At 44.7% G+C, this 16356-nt stretch overlaps 1 protein-coding gene and 1 long non-coding RNA gene across 2 annotated transcripts in view; both read right to left on the bottom strand.

Annotated features, from left to right (window-relative positions):
• The window catches only part of DMBT1 (deleted in malignant brain tumors 1), a 62623-nt gene that overhangs the window by 39621 nt on the left and 6646 nt on the right, over window positions 1-16356 (bottom strand). The window contains 6 exon segments of the mRNA XM_065670715.1: window positions 5418-5677; window positions 6194-6582; window positions 7243-7415; window positions 7684-7878; window positions 10950-11164; window positions 13658-13774. Coding sequence (XP_065526787.1) covers window positions 5418-5677; window positions 6194-6582; window positions 7243-7415; window positions 7684-7878; window positions 10950-11164; window positions 13658-13774 — 1349 coding nt within the window.
• On the bottom strand, window positions 11345-12955 carry LOC136010754 (uncharacterized). Its single transcript, XR_010610988.1, has 3 exons — window positions 12865-12955; window positions 12338-12379; window positions 11345-11471 (listed from the first exon to the last, which is right to left on the bottom strand). It is a non-coding gene; the product is annotated as an uncharacterized LOC136010754 (long non-coding RNA).

Here is a 16356-nt window from a genome sequence, read left to right as displayed (position 1 = left end):
TCTTTGTTAGATGAGAGGAATTTTGGTTTGGTTTATTTGGCTAAAAAAATAATAGAAAGAAAAGGGTGAAAAGTGGTGGAGGTGCCTTGAAGTAAGGTGATATAAAATATTCTCTTCTGGCTTTCATTGACATTCAGTTTTAGTCAACTCATTATAAGCTCAACAGCTATGGTCCAGCAACAGAGAGGATCTATAAAGATGCTTAAAATGCTCTAAAAAGATTCCACATTGTGTTTGCAAGTTATAAGAATCTGATATGTCTCATCTCCTCTACAACTTATATCTTCTTGTTGAGGATTTCTCTGTGCTGCAACTGCCTTTGGCGTTTGCGTTTCCTGATTCACGTGAATACAATAACACAATGAATCTTCTCTTGTCATAAGGATGCATGAGTCATCCCTTAAAAAAGACAATAGCCATTGATTTATTCCACTGTCCCCTTTGTAGCTGCCACCCTACGGTGTAGATTGGTATAGTTTTGAACTAAGAACCTAGGCTAAGAATAGTAATAATATAAACTTTTACTGATCTGGCAAGAAAACTTGAAAGAGAAATAAACACAAGCCTTTCCAAATGAGAATCAGCCAAGCACTTGAAGAATGATTGGAAAAACCTCATGAGAGTAGATGTATTTACTAAGAGCACTTCAATGATTACATGATTTGACCTACAATCTGATATTTGATAAGAGATGGAGGAGACTCACCATACATAATCAAGGAAGGGTGGGAGAAACTTCAAAGCTTAGTGCAAATATGACAACGTAAAAAAAACTCACTGTATGTTCATATCTTTTATATTCACTCACAGTATTTAATAGAAGGGGAAATTATGGAGACATTTAGGGTTTTCCTGCAATTATGTAGGTTGCCGTTTCATGATAACAAATTTATTATAGCTCTTTAAGTACTCCGCATGCTTTGATCTTAACCATGAAGTACTTACGAATCATTAAACTTTCATACAGCTCAGTCCTCAATCTATGTTATGCTTTAAGCTTCTTCTTTTTCAGAAATATTCTATGGAAAGATTTCCTGTGGCTATACACAATTATCACAGTGGTAATGTAAGAAGACAAAAGGCATTGAAGTCTGATCTAGGTTTTTTCCCCTTGGGATGTTTTGAACATGTTCAAAGGAAGAGATTGCAACAGGAGCTCAGTTTACAACATTCACAGCTCCAATTATACACAGGAAGGTTAGTCTTGCTTTCTCTACCTGGATTTATCTCCATTCATCACCACTTTTCGGCTCGACCATCCAGCTGTTTCTTTTACCCAGCAAAGAGTACACTCGTACTCTTTTTGAAGCAGTCATCTTCTCCAGGTGTCAAAGGCTTTAGTAAAGTCCAGGTAGACAACATCCACAGCCTTTCCCTCATCCACTAAGTGGGTCATCTTGTCATAGAAGGAGACCAGGTTAGTCAAGTAGGACCTGCCTTTCATAAGCCCATGCTGACTGGGCCTGATCACCTGGTTGTCCTGTACATGCCACATGATGGCACTCAAGATGATCTACTCCATCACCTTCCTTGCCACCAAGGTCAGGCTGACAGACCTGTAGTTCTCTGGATCCTCCTTCCAGCCCTTCTTGTAGATGGGTGTCCAGTCGAACTGAGACCTCCCCAGTGAGCCAGGACTGCTGATAAATGGTGGAAAATGGCTTGGTGAGCACTTCAGCCAGCTCCTTTTGAGGAACCTTTGCATGGATTCCATCCTCCCCATAGACTGCTGTGTATCTTAATGGTGTAGCTGGTTGCTGACCATTTTCCCTTAGATTATGGGGCTTCATCCTGCTCCTCAGTCGTCTCTTCCAGCACAAGATGCTGTGTACCCTGAAAACAATTGATCTTACTATTAAAGACTGAGGCAAAGAAGGCATTAGAGTACATCAGCCTTTTCCTCATCCTTATCATTGTTTCCCCCCCCACACACAATAAGGAATGGAGATTCTTCTTAGCCCTCCTTTTGCAGTTAATATTTGTATGGAAACATTTTTCATTGTCTTTTATGGCAGTAGCCAGATTAAGTTGGGCTTTTGGCCTCCTAATTTCCTCCCTGTACAACCTCACCACTTCCTTGTAGCCCTCCTGAGTTGCCTGCCCCTTCTTCTGACAGCCATAAATGTTGCAATAAAGGTACCAAAGATCTGTTGACTCAGGTGGAGCTGAGCTGAGAGCAGCCATTGAAGTCCATTTCCACGTGCCTTGGCCACAGTCCAGGGCCAGCCTTGGTCACACAGAATCCAGTACTAAGGATGAAATGCCCAGCCAGACATTCCTGGAGCAATAGCCCTTTTGCCATCCTGCAACTGCCAAGATGTTTGCACGCTCAGGAGGGCACTACCACCCCTGATGATATTCACTTGTCAGTGCTGCTAGTTCTCTTCTTTTCCTGCAGAAATGCAAGCAGATAAATTGGCACCTTCCCCTGATATAAAGCAGAGCTATGGTGTTGCCTAAAAAGAGTTGTACTGGCTTCATTTGACTGTATCTATTGGCAAAGAAAAAAGGCAAAAAACCAAAACCCACTATGACCAAAACACAAAAACTAAACATGGGACTTCAAAGTCATTTTCCAGAATTGCTTTTGACTGACAGGGAAGTGCTAGGCTAGGCTATAACAATACTTAGACCATCACAGTGATTGTATAATAAGGATTCAGATGAATTTTAGAGACATTCTTGGCTTAGGCAATAAGTAATAGGCAGAAGCTGCTACACGGGGCTGATGTCTGATCTGGACCAGAAATAAGACCTTCCTGGGTTTTCCCAGAACCAAGGCATGTGGTATTCCTATATTCTGGCAGAAGACCCACATATATGGATGACATATTGCTTGGAAAAATTCTTTATTACAGATGATACTCTTCAAGAAAGCAAAATTTTGAGTTCAAATCCACTTTGAGGAATCGACAGATACATCATACTAGGAACTTCATCGTCCTGATTTCATAATTACACCATTTAGATTGGAAATCAGCTATAATTGAAAATAGCTCAAATAGCTCATAGCAAGAAGAACCTCCCTGAAGAACTAGTCACAAAATCTTCAGACATTATGTATGAGGATCCATATGAAATCAGAAGAGTAATCTTTCTCTTTCAGCTGTGTTGGATCGTATAGATATTTTTAGCTATATAAAGCATTCTCCACTGAAACATTTCATTATTCCATGCAATTTTTATGCAAAAAATTCATCTCTATATCTGAAAATAGGAAGTGGTAGAAAACAGGGCTTAAAAGAAGGTTTAGTATAGTACAACAGGAGCACTTGCCTTCAAATATTTTGCCTGCTAGCACTGACTGCAGTAGGAACAGAAAACATTACAGGGCAGTTTCAAAAGTGCTAGCCTTGCCTGAAGGATAAATACAGCACACTGAGATTTACCAAAGAAAAAAAAAAGGTGGGCTCCATTACTGGCTATCATGCATTTTGTGATGTACTCACAACTGTCCTATGGAAAGGAAGGACCCTCGTTTTTAATATGGATCTGAAAAAGTAGAAAACAAACTCATGTTTGGTGCAGAGCAAGACCTGGCCATCTGGGTTCCACACAACCAGGGCTGTATTTTCCACCAGCAAATTCAAGACATCCATCTTGAGAGGAGGAAGCTGATGATTCCTGTATCCTGGGCTCCATCAAAAGGAGCGTGACCAGCAGGTTGAAGGAGGTGATCCTGCCCCTCTTCTCTGCTCTTGTGAGACCTCACCTGGAGCATTGTGCGCAGTTCTGGTATCCTCAACATAAAAAAGACATGGAACTGCTGGAACAAGTCCAGAGGAGGCCACGAGGATGATCAGGGGACTGGAGCACCTCCCGTATGAAGACAGGCTGAGGAAGTTGGGGCTGTTCAGCCTGGAGAAGAGAAGGCTGTGTGGGGACCTCAGAGCAGCCTTCCAGTATCTGAAGGGGGCCTATAGGGATGCTGGGGAGGGACTCTTCATCAGGGACTGTAGTGACAGGACAAGGGGTAACGGGTTAAAACTTAAACAGGGGAAGCTTAGATTGGCTATAAGGAGGAAGTTCTTTCCTGTTAGGGTGGTGAGGCACTGGAATGGGTTGCCCAAGGAAGCTGCAAATGCTCCATCCCTGGCGGTGTTCAAGGCCAGGTTGGACGAAGCTTTGGGTGGGATTGTTTAGTGTGAGGTGTCCCTGCCTATGGCAGGGGGGTTGGAGCTGGATGATCTTGAGGTCCTTTCCAACCCTGCCTATTCTATGATTCTATGATACAGGTACTGCATTAAGATTTGAGAGCCTCAATATTGCAGGTGGCAACTAATTTGAAGGTTGTTATTGGGCTGCAAACATCTGCTGGTCTTCTGGTTTCCTGCAGAGCTTAGCTGTTATGTCGAGCTCACCTCTTTTCATGAGGTAACCCATTACAACCAAAAGCCTTTCATGCTTGCATTTTAATCTTGAATAGTCAATGCAAGGAAATTCATCCATTAAATTACTCAACCAATGTGATCAGCTTTAGGAATTTTGAAGACTTACGTGATCTGGCGTGGAATTAGTGTCTTCACTTTATGTTTCAGCAGAAACACAACAAGAGTGAAAACAGCAGCTGCCTGAGAGCAGTAATAAATGGTGCATGAGACACATCAGTTGGAGCAGGAGCTGAATTCATATTCTCCTGGATGACAAAAAGCCAAGCTCTGGGAAAAGTGAGAGGACCTTGTTACACTTGATCCCTGATCTTGTTATCTCCAAAACATTACAAAAAAGGAGGAAAAAAAAAGGGAATTCTAGATCAGATTGAAAGGTGAACTAATTTCTTGCACTGACACATCCAGGTCCAGGTTTATATTGTTAGAGCTTGGTTATATGGTTTAAACCACAACTTTAACATTTCAGTTTCACTGGTAAGAAAACAAACCACAAAGAGCTTAGAGAATCATAGAATCATAGAATAGTCAGGGTTGGAAAAGACCTCAAGATCATCCAGTTCCAACCCCCCTGCCACGGGCAGGGACACCTCACACTAAACCATCCCACCCAAGGCTTCATCCAACCTGGCCTTGAACACCGCCAGGGATGGAGCACTCACAACCTCCCTGGGCAACCCATTCCAGTGTCTCACCACCCTAACAGGAAAGACATCTGTCAGGGAAGCTTTCAGACTGGCTTTTCAGACACAGCAGGGACAAATCACAGGCGGTTTGGAGGCAGGTTTGTGCCACAGAGCTGCCTGTGCCCTGTTTTATCAGAATCCCTGGAGAGCTGCTGAAGTAGCAGTTTTGTTATACGGAAATGTAGACAACTGATGCGAAGTGGGTTTAGCAGGCATGAGTCAGTAAGCACATTTTAGAGCTGCTGCTGATCCAGCAGCATAGTTTCTTTCAGGATTAGATTGGCATTTAAAGATGCTATCTGTCAAAGGAAACAGTTTTATTTAACATCACGTTCATTCCTACCCTCAGCACCAACTTCCTTCAGCTGTACTGGGCCAGCAACTACAGTCACACTCTCTTGGCCAGAGCTTGCCTCTCTCTTAGACCTAGTAACACAGCCTTGGTAGCATCTGGAGGAATAGTCATAGGCCCTGCACACCACTAGTTCACACTGCAGGTAAACCAGTGGATTGTGACGAACAAACTGGAAGGCATTGAATTTAAACCGGACCATGTATCTGTAGGGTGAATAATATGTAGCATAAGTAGAATCTCGAGCACACCTAAAAAGAAACAAGAAAACTGTCATTAATATACACTGAAATCAGACATTTATATGCAATATAACATATAACACGCAAAGGGATGTTAAAATTGAGGAAAATGGTCCAGAAACCTGCAATTGTGAAAAGCAAGATACCCTTCTTTGGCAACATCGAGCCATGTTACCTCCCCTCAGCCTGTCATGTGTCTAGATACCTAGGGTTTGCATGATTTGCTGAAGGTAGATCACCCTTACCTAAGGTATGTCACCACTACCTCTTCAATAATAACAATCCACAGTGAACTGCCATAGCCATTTAGCCTGTTTGTCATTCTGAACTGGAGAGTGTGTGTTATAGTTTGGGTCAATCTATCCCCTTTCCCAAATGTCCATGTTCATGAATTAGTTAGAAACATTAATGGCAATAATGACATTTATGTATGCTGTATCCACACTATTCCATTAAAAAAAAAAAAAAGGAGATACAGGGATTCAAAGGCAGTTTTATCTGCAATTGTAATATGTAAAAGCTTACCCGTTCCTGATTATATCATGGGTCACTGTTGTAAAATTGTGGGGAGTGGGAGATGCCACACAGGTGTCCACAAACAACACCAGGTTTGGATCAGAGCTGTGCAGGTAAGCTTCAAGGAACAAATTCTGATCCAGGTTAACATAGTATGGGAAGTCATTCACTGGCCGTGAGAAGGATGCAGAATGATAGAACGTAAGGTTTACATCATATCTGCCGTACTGAGTTTCATTGACTTCAAAGTTGTCCTCCACAACATACATCGTTCGGGCCCATGTGTTCTGGAGCATTTTGCAGTTGACGTGCAGATGAAGATCTTTATTCCTCGTGATTACAGCACCAGAAGAGGATCCTCTAATAACGTTGGAATAGGTTATTGTATCGTCGTTTCCCTGTTTGGCATAAAAGAAAAAATGCAAAATTAATTCATATCATCAGGTTTCCTATTATTAATTCTGAACTTTGCTGTATCTTTACAGAAATGTGCACAGTAAATGCATTATTTCCCAGAAAGTCTGCTGTGGAGAAGTCTGAAACTCATAATTTCTGTTCTCAAGATAAGAATCACTTATCTACCTTTAATATTCAGTGCTACAATGCGGGCCTAGAAAACTACTCACATCGGAGGTAGACATAACTGAATTAAATACAACCTGCACAATGCTTTGAACATTAAATGCCTGAAGGTTCAAGTCCAGCACAGTATTTAAGATGAAATCTGGTTTAAAACACCATATTTAGTAAAAACTTCGAGACCTTTTTAACCAGCACACACAGCCTGGGACCTTGAAAATACAAAGTGTTTGCTTCCTTCCACACTTTATTCCTTAGGAGATCAGTAACAGGCTATAAGCGAATGCTCTGGCAGCAGCAACAGGCATATAATAAACCTTATCCCTCAGGAGAGGCAACCCATAATCACCAGGACACTTCCAGTCCCCACAGAGCCCAGCATAGCTTTCAATTTGTGCCAGTTTTCAGAGCGTATTCTCTGGTCTGAATTTTTACACGCATCATATTTGCACACTTTGTTGGAATGTTTAAAGCCTCACCTCTCTCACTGTGCCGCAGCGAGCGTATGGTATCTCGAATATAACAGAGTTTGATGTGATGTTGGGTTTGCAGTAGGGGTCCTTCAAGGTGAGATTCCAAGCGGAGTAGCCGTGTGACTGAAGGTAGTATCTGCTCACAGCTACACGCATGTAGTCTGGCAAACACAGCAGTGCTAGGAGAGATCAAGGAAAATATGCTACAAGCTCATTGAAGAGACCAAAAAAAAAAAAGGTTAAATAGACAATATCTTTTGCAGAAGCAGCTGATATTGCAGAAGGAGTTCAGAATCCAAATCATACATTTGCATCTCTATGAAATGTTCCAGTTCTAGTTTAAAGTAATACAAAATGGATGATTTATTGAAGTCGTACAACAAGGTTAACACTCGGTGAATTAGCAAAGAGTTAAGAAGTAGGTTTCTGCTTTAAACATGAACTTACTAGTGCTCTGATCTGCTGGAGTGGAATAATAGTCAGCCTGAAACCCTCTGTATGTGTACCGAGAGTTACTGTGAAATCGGACAGTCAGGAGGTTCGAGGAAGACCCCGGAACAAAATTTCCCAAGGAGAGGAGAAGTATGGAGTGGCCCATCGTAGACTTCCACGTAGTCAGACAGGCATCTGCCCCCTTCCATCCTGAGGAGGAAATGTGGGCATTTAGTTATATAATTCTTTTTCATTATTACATATTTTTTAAATCTTTTTAACTCAAATTAAGAGTTCGTAGCAAAAGAGTACATTTTACTATCTACTATGACTATCAGATCTTTGCAACAGAAGTTACAGCCCTCAGTTTCTGTCTCATTAGATGCCAGCCACACTGTTGATCAAATAAACAAAAAGGAATACATTTTTTCATCTCAGATGTATTAAAAGCTTTGAAAAAAACCCTTTAAATCAAGCAAGTATGCGCTTAGTAAATCCAAGGTGTCAATCCCATACATTCATCTTCCCAAATAACACATTTTTACTTACTGAACATCTCTAAATGAGAGTGTGACACGGAAATTGTTCTTTGCTTCTATTACCCAAACACAGTTGGCGTTGTTGGGATAATTTCTGGGGTAAAATGGACTCTGTAATGTACCAGATGGAGAGTGAAGCAGGCCACCACAGGAATTATATTCTGCAGAGAAAAAAAAATCAGAAGAAAAATAGATGTGTACTTTATTTAAGGTTGCTTTTGGAATGTGTCTCTGTAGAATCTGTAAGTCTAAAATTTAGCGGCAGTGACTTCTACCGGCTCGGTGGTCTTTGTATGAGGTTTATATATCATCTGAATGCAGATCAGGAGACATAAACACATTGAATAGCTTTTATAATGCTGATCTTCAGTGTCTCCACTAGCAGAATATGAGTAGTTGTCAGGGAACTGCACAAGTATGGAGGCTGCACCTCTAGAGGTCAGCTATTCCTTTACAAAGTCACAGCTGAGCCTGGTTCACCTCTATGACAATTGCTAATGTGCAAAGGGCAGGGCAAAAAAGATCAAATTATTTTGTTTGCTAACAGGAATACTGACAAATATCCAGTTCACAAACATGAAGGCATCATGTCACAGACAGAAAATTGCATGAAATTTATCTATCGATAGGTTGCAGCCTAATCAAATCACAGGGGAATTAAGATCTAAGAACGTTTAGAAATAAAACCAAGTAATGGATTTTAAGGATACTTTTCAGTACAAGCTCAAACTTCTCCAAGAAGAGAGAAATGTGTGAATCATCTTTTGACTTATATCCCAAATTAGAAATAATACACATTTACTTCTTTTAACCTAAGGAATGAACAAAAGACCTACTGAGGTCTAAGAGATTTTCCGGTTTTCTTTTCAGCATCTGGCAGACATGAAATACTCCTTCCCTCTCTGATCTAACATTTACTATGTGAAGAATTAACCTTTCAAAATACGCACTATGCTCAAACGGTGTGCTCGAACAAACAGCTGAAATAGGAATCAGCGGAATAACGATATTTATGAAGTGGTCAAAACCGATGCTTCCTAAGCACTTGTGAAATTACTGCTTGACTGCAAAGAAATGACTACACTGAGTGTGAAATCACCTGCACTGCTATTTTGGGATCACTTCAGGCATTATACTTCGGGTATTAAATGAAGAGGAATATGCCCTCAAATTATGAATAGTGATATTGCTTTCATTGACTACAGCCAAAACCTCTGTCTGCACATGGACACGGTTCCCAAACAAATACAAGTCTTCCCATCTGGGGACCCCATCTCAGATGCTCCACATATATTCTCCCTGAAGATCAGCAAACGCTGTTTTGCTGTGATGGTGACAGGTTGCCCACAAAGTTGGTGGATTCTCTATCCTTGGAGACAGACAAAAGCCATCTAGATATGGTCCTGGGCAGCCAGATCTAGGTGACCTGGCTTAAGGAAGGTGACTGATCCAGCTGACTCCCAGAAGTACCTTCCAACCTCAGCCATCCTGTGATTCCGTGACTGAGCCAGAGCAAGAGATAACCAGACGACTCAGCCCATCCAGACCTACCTGTAGTTGATAACATGGGAAGAGTTGAGCTGGAGGTACTTGGCACTGCAGGAAGAAAGTAGCAAGTGAGTGAGCAGCATTTTACCTAAGGCGAAGAGTGAGGCCTCCCCAAAGTTAACCCTGGGATACATAAACCCAAGACCCACAGTCAGCACCATAACCTGGTGGGACAGAGGAAGACCAACCTCAGCCGTGATTCTATGACCCTGAGGAGGGGCAGGAGATAACCAGACTCTCTCCAGCACTCCAGCCCTGCCCGAGCTCAGTGACACAGCAGCAGTTGAGCTGGAGCTACTGGCACTGCAGCAGCACACTCCTCAACAGCTCCTCAGCTGCCAAAAGGAGTTCGCTGCACTGAGTGTGATAGTGTCAGCCCTCTTTATTTTGGGAAAAAAGGTAATAGCCATGAGCAGGAACATTGGCCGCTGCAGCAATGAGTGTGCCCCAAACAACCAACTCCTCTGCCTGCAGGAAATCATGGAATCATAAAGTCAACCAGGTTGGAGAAGACCATCAAGATCATCCAGTCCAACCGTTCCCCAGCACTGCCAAGGCCACCACTGACCCATGGCACTGAGGCCTCGTCTCCATGGTGTGTGAACACTTGCAGGGCCGGTGACTGCAGCCCTGCCCTGGGCAGCCTGTTCCAATGCCTGAGCACCCTTTGGGAAGGAATTGTTCCTCAGCTCCATCTCAACCTGCCCTGGTGCAGCTTGAGGCCATTTCCTCTTGTCCCATCCCTTGTTCCTTGGGAGCAGAGCCCAGCCCCTCCTGGCTCCATCCTCCTGTCAGGCACTTGTAGGGAGCCATCAGGTCCCCCCTGAGCCTTCTCTTCTCCAGACTGAACCCCCAGGTCCCTCAGCCATTCCCCATCACACTTGTGCTCCAGGCCCTGCACCAGCTCCGGTGTCCTTCTCTGGACCAGAGAAAGCCAGAAAAATCAATGATGATTCAGTATTAGCACTGTTGGAGGTGCAGAAGGCCCCGTCCCTGCCCATCAAGCAAAGGAACAGCACTCTGGCAGCAGTCTGGTGTCAGTCCTGTCCAAGTAGATTCCTCTGAGCCAGAACGCCTGTCAGTGGGGCTAAGAGAGTCTGGATGCCCATAGGTGTCAAGAGCCATCAGAAAAACCCTCAAGGAAGACTTTGTGCTTCTTCCCTGGCAAAGGGTAAAGGACAGCTCTGGTCTTACCTGTGGTGCTGCTGGAGGTGGGAAATGAGTAGTAGTAGGCTTGGAAACCTCTCTGGGTTCTGCTGTTGTCACTGTGGAACAGGATGGTCATCTGATGCCCGGATGACGTGAAGATTTGATGGCTGTTCCTGCAAACCATCCCGAGGAGGGGGTCCTCAGGAGACCCACCATCATACACCTCAATGGCATCGTACTGGCAGCTGCTGCCTTCCAGCCTGCGGAGGGAGAGGAGGGTCTGCCTGCACCATAGGCTGTGCTAAAGCAGCCCAGCCCCATTCCCAACCTGGTCCTTGGACAGATGCAACCAAGCAACTACGACGGGGGTGGAGCCACCCCTGAGCCCACACCGAGCATCCCACAGGACTCACTCAACATCCCAAAAGTAGAGCTGGACTCTGTGATCCAGCTCCCACAGCTGTATGTGCCACACTCAGTGGGCGCTGTCGGGGTAGGAGTCGGGGTAGTTTGGGCTCTGGATTGAGCCAGACAAATCCTGAAGGAAGCCACCGCAGGAGCCGGGCCCTGTGGAAAGGAGCAGAGCCCGGGATGGGCAGAGAGGTCTTGAAATCCCATCTCCAGAAGCCATCAGAGAAGGACATGGCCCTTTGCAAAGAGACCGTATCTCCCAGCTGCACCCCAAAGCTTCATCCCTGTGTCCCCCCAGCCCAGAGCACAGCTTGTACTCATCATAGAATCATAGAATAGTTAGGGTTGGAAAGGACCTCAAGATCATCCAGTTCCAACCCCCTGCCATGAGCAGGGACACCCCAAACTAAACCATCCCACACAAGGCTTCATCCAACCTGGCCTTGAACACTGCCAGGGATGGAGCACTCACAACTTCCCTGGGCAACCCATTCCAGTGCCTCACCACCCTAACAGGAAAGAATTTCCTCCTTAGATCCAATCTAAACTTCCCCTGTTTCAGTTTGAACCCGTTACCCCTTGTCCTGTCACTACAGTCCCTGACGAAGAGTCCCTCTCCAGCATCCCTCACGGACCCATCATGGTCAGTAACCCCTATCAGTTGGGCCTGGCCAACCAATGGGACACCTGCGGCAGGAGATAACCAGACCCCCTTAAACCCTCCGGATATAAATGTGGTCCACAGCACATGGGGAGTCAAGCTGGAGTTACCCAGTGCTGCAGGGGGACATCAGCAGGGAAGTGAGCAGCATTCTGCCCCAAAAGAACATCCTGCTGGGAATCACCCCTCTCCAAAGGGAACCCCAGGACAATGAAACCCAAGCCCCACAGTTCACATGCAGATAGATCTCAACAGGATCCTACTAAGGACATCCCAGAAAACAGGAGGGTGGCAAAGTTAGAAAGTCGCGTTTCATGCCTGCATTAAACATAGCATGTAAAGGGGGGGAAATTCAACTTACAACTTATGGTCATTGTTGTCGGGCTCACTGTAGCTGTTGGTGCTAGAGGAAAATAAATACTCACCATGAAATCCCATTCAAAGAAAAGGAAGACAACCCCGAAACACAACGACAGAGACTCCCATGCCCAAGCTCCAGCAAGAACAGCTTGTTACCAGCACAGAGAATTGCAGGTTGAGCAGAAAGTTAAGTCTATTGAAAAGATGAGGCTGAAAAGAATGACAAGGCTAGCAGAGAAGAGCAACAATCTAAACAGAAAGTCTAACCCGTGCAGCAGCTGATGGTCATAAGGCACTGGGATACAAACCACCACACAGGCAAACTCCACGGACAGCATACAGTAACCCCCTGCCCCAGTGCCATTCAGAAACAACAAAGTGATCTCATGTCTCCTTGAGCATCATGGACTTTACCCAAGGTCTGCAAGTGCAGCCCACATTTGCGTCTTGTGCTGTGACAGAGACAGAGCAACCCAGAGGCAGAGTACCCAAAGGAGAAGATGTGTGTAGACAGAAATCTCTGATTACCTGTTGTTGGAGACACTGTTAGTCCTGAGTCTGGAAGGAGAAAACCAGAGGGTGTGAGGCACTTGGGCCCCCTCAGAGCACATAGAATCATGCAACAGTTTGGGTTGGAAGGGACCTCCAAAGCTCATCCCGTCCAACCCTTTCAAAGAGCAGGGACATCTTCAACTAGGTCAGGTTGCCCAGAACCACATCCAGCCTGGCCTTGGATGTCTCCGAGGATGGAGCATCCACCACCTCTCAGGGCAATCTGTGCCAGTGTTTTGGTGCTCTCATTGCAAGAAGTTTTTCCTCACATCCAGCCTGAATCTCCCTCTTTTAGTTTAAATCCATCACCCCTTATCCTATCACGACAGACCCTGCTATAGCACATGCTATTTGCTCATGGAGAGCTACAGAGGGACCGGTGGGGAGAGTGGCCTGGCTCAAAACCACCCCACCCCTCGCATCCTGCTCCAAGTGTGAGCTGTTACCTGAATCCCAGATCTCCCAAGCACAGTCTGCAAGCACAGGCATGGTGCTCTGTCTAAAACACATGTCCCTGTGTAGGGACATGGACCCATGACCCACTGTCACCCTGCAGAGCATGGAGTAAGATCTGGCCAGACTTTGCTCAGCCTCACATGAACTCCAGATGGGTTTTCTTCAGCCATCAAAAAGCATAAACCCACCTGAGCATATGACAGAAGCTCATGGCATGACTGCGCCATGATAACAGTCAGAGTAGGCTTCCCTGAAAGGGCACTGCCACAAAAAGTCTTCAGAGCCTTCACAATCCACCTCCGTCATCATGTACCAGTGCGAGTAGGAAGGGAAATAGCCCATCACACTAAGAGGTGAGCCACAGCCAAGCTGCCTGCACACCACCTTGGCATCTTGCATGTCCCACAGGTACCCACACACTTTATCCCAGCTTTCAAGATACAAGGTTTTCTGAGATAAGGCTTTGTGGGGTTATTCAAACCCTGGCAGAAGGACCGTGTGTGGGCCACCATTAGCCTTCTGTACCAAGGCTGATAACTCTCCAAATGTCATCACAGGATTATTGCAAAGGGTTTTAAAGAATTGTCTCATTCCACCTCAGCTATATTCAGACAATCCCATGTCCTTGTTGAAGCAGGATATTGAGCACAGTATTTCAGAAGGATGTAGGTGTCCTTTGGCAGGGAGCATGCACTGTTAAGAGGGGAGATTCAGATCAGACATTAGGCAGAAGCTCTCCCCTATGAGGGTGCTGAGGCGCTGGCACAGGGTGCCCAGAGAAGCTGTGGCTGCCCCATCCCTGGCAGTGCTCAAGGCCAGGTTGGACACAGGGGCTCGGAGCAAGCTGCTCCAGTGGAAGGGGTCCCTGCCCATGGCAGGGGTTGGAACTGGATGAGCTCTAAGGTCCCTTCCAACACAAACCATTCCAGGATTCTATGGTACAACTCCATAGGAGGAGTATGGGAGTATGGTACAGTCCATGGGGGACTGTCCTTTGGAAAAGGCAGTTTTCTGACCACTTTCTGACACATCCCACCACACTGCTCCTCATGCATCCAAGGCTTTAAATCCAGATTAATTAGATGGAAATGAAAGGATTAAACAGTATTTTCCAGCTCAATATTAACATTCCACCATAGTTTTCAATATCACTAATTGCACCTGAGATGTTATGGGGGGCGTAAATAACAAGACCATCAAAAACCTGAGCCTGGAAAAAGCCCTGAACAGTTATTTCTTTTAGTCATTTGATTTGGTTCATTATTCCAAGTGAAGTTCATTTCAGAACTTTACATCTGAAATAGGAATGGACGGCAAGACAGCAGCAACGGCAAATACTTTTAATCTTTATCCATTCCCTGCCCAGGAATTAGACTATGGGAAAATAGAATAATATAAAATTACAGTAATTCCTATTACATTCTAATAATTACAATAATAAAAGGGAACAGGGATATGTGCCATACTTTGTTTAATCTAAGGCACTCTTGTCAAACACCAATGTGTTAGCCCTAACAACATAATTAAATACAAAACACATGGTTCAAAGAGCACTTCACACTTCAACATAGACATGCATTTCATGTCACTAGAGATTAGTCTTTACATTCATTGTGCCAACATAAAGTATCAGAATATGAGATCGTTGGCTTTACGCTACATTGATTTGAATTCCCTTTACCAGGTGCTTCACAAAAAAATGGTGAGAACAATAATTTAAATGCATTAAGCAGTTTCAAGAAAAGATTTTGAATTAATGGCTATAATGATTGATTTGCTTAGCTCGTGGTTTTTGAAAGAGCTAAGCTGTGCTGCTAAATCCTCTTTTACCATTAAATCTCAGTATTAGCTTGATGTAAAATATAGCCATGAAGGCGATCAGAAGTGAAACTCTTTACCTGCATCCACCTGAATTTGAAGGCTTATCATTACCATCCAAGAGAAGATCATGATGGCAGCCATCTTCTTGGAGCTCCTGATACAAGAGGACACAAGAATTTATAGGCAGAGATGCTGAAGGGTATAGCTCAGCAGCATAATCTGTCTCTTCAGTAAGTCAATACCAAATGCATTCCCTCACTGCTCTTACTTCCCTAAATTCCATGACGGTGTTTGATTTATTACCCAACATTTATAGCTTCCTGGTTCTACAAGAAGACACCACCTGACATCTTTCCTCAGGGAAGGTAAAGATCAGAGTGGTTGCTGCTGTTTTTCCATCCTGTTCCTCTTTCAGCCATGAAGTTCTGATGCTACCACTAATATAGCATCTCCCTTTCTTGGGTTTGAGAGGTATCAGAGCCAAAGTTGCTGACATGTAGTCTGTGTAGCAGAGCCTTCCTTTCTGTAACTGCACATGTGGATGGGTAAGAACATGGTGGGAAACAATTGAGAGGCTTATGGAGACCCTTCTGACTGGCCTGGAGTCCCTCAAGGAGACACAGCCACCAGCTGCTGGGAGGGCATCACTTGGAGATAACCATCATGTCCCCAGTCCTTGTTGTGAAGGTGCCATTTCAGGGACTGAGAAAAATATCACACATAACTTACTGTCATAGAATCATAGAATCACAGAATTGTTTGGGTTGGAAGAGACCTTAAAGCTCATCCAGTTCCAATCCCCTGCCACGGGCAGGGACCCCTTCCACTGGAGCAGCTTGCTCCAAGCCCCTGTGTCCAACCTGGCCTTGAGCACTGCCAGGGATGGGGCAGCCACAGCCTCTCTGGGCACCCTGTGCCAGCGCCTCAGCACCCTCACAGGGAAGAGCTTCTGCCTAAGAGCTCATCTCAGTCTCCCCTCTTGTCACGTTAAAGCCGTTCCCCTTGTCCTGTCCTGCTGAGTTGCCCTGAATTCCCCTAGACTGCTTTATGAGTGTGCCTGTCCTAATAGATGTTGCAAAAATGTGCAATAGAAAGTAAGTACAGCCATCTTTCTTGGTTCTCTGTGCATCCTTCAACGTGCTATCTCTTCACCAGGGTAACAAGACTCTGACAGTATGCTGAAGCTCTACA

This window comes from Lathamus discolor, chromosome 3 (genome assembly GCF_037157495.1).
Source record: "Lathamus discolor isolate bLatDis1 chromosome 3, bLatDis1.hap1, whole genome shotgun sequence".
NCBI classification, from domain to species: Eukaryota; Metazoa; Chordata; class Aves; order Psittaciformes; family Psittacidae; genus Lathamus; species Lathamus discolor.
This window is presented reverse-complemented; position numbering and strand designations above follow the sequence as displayed.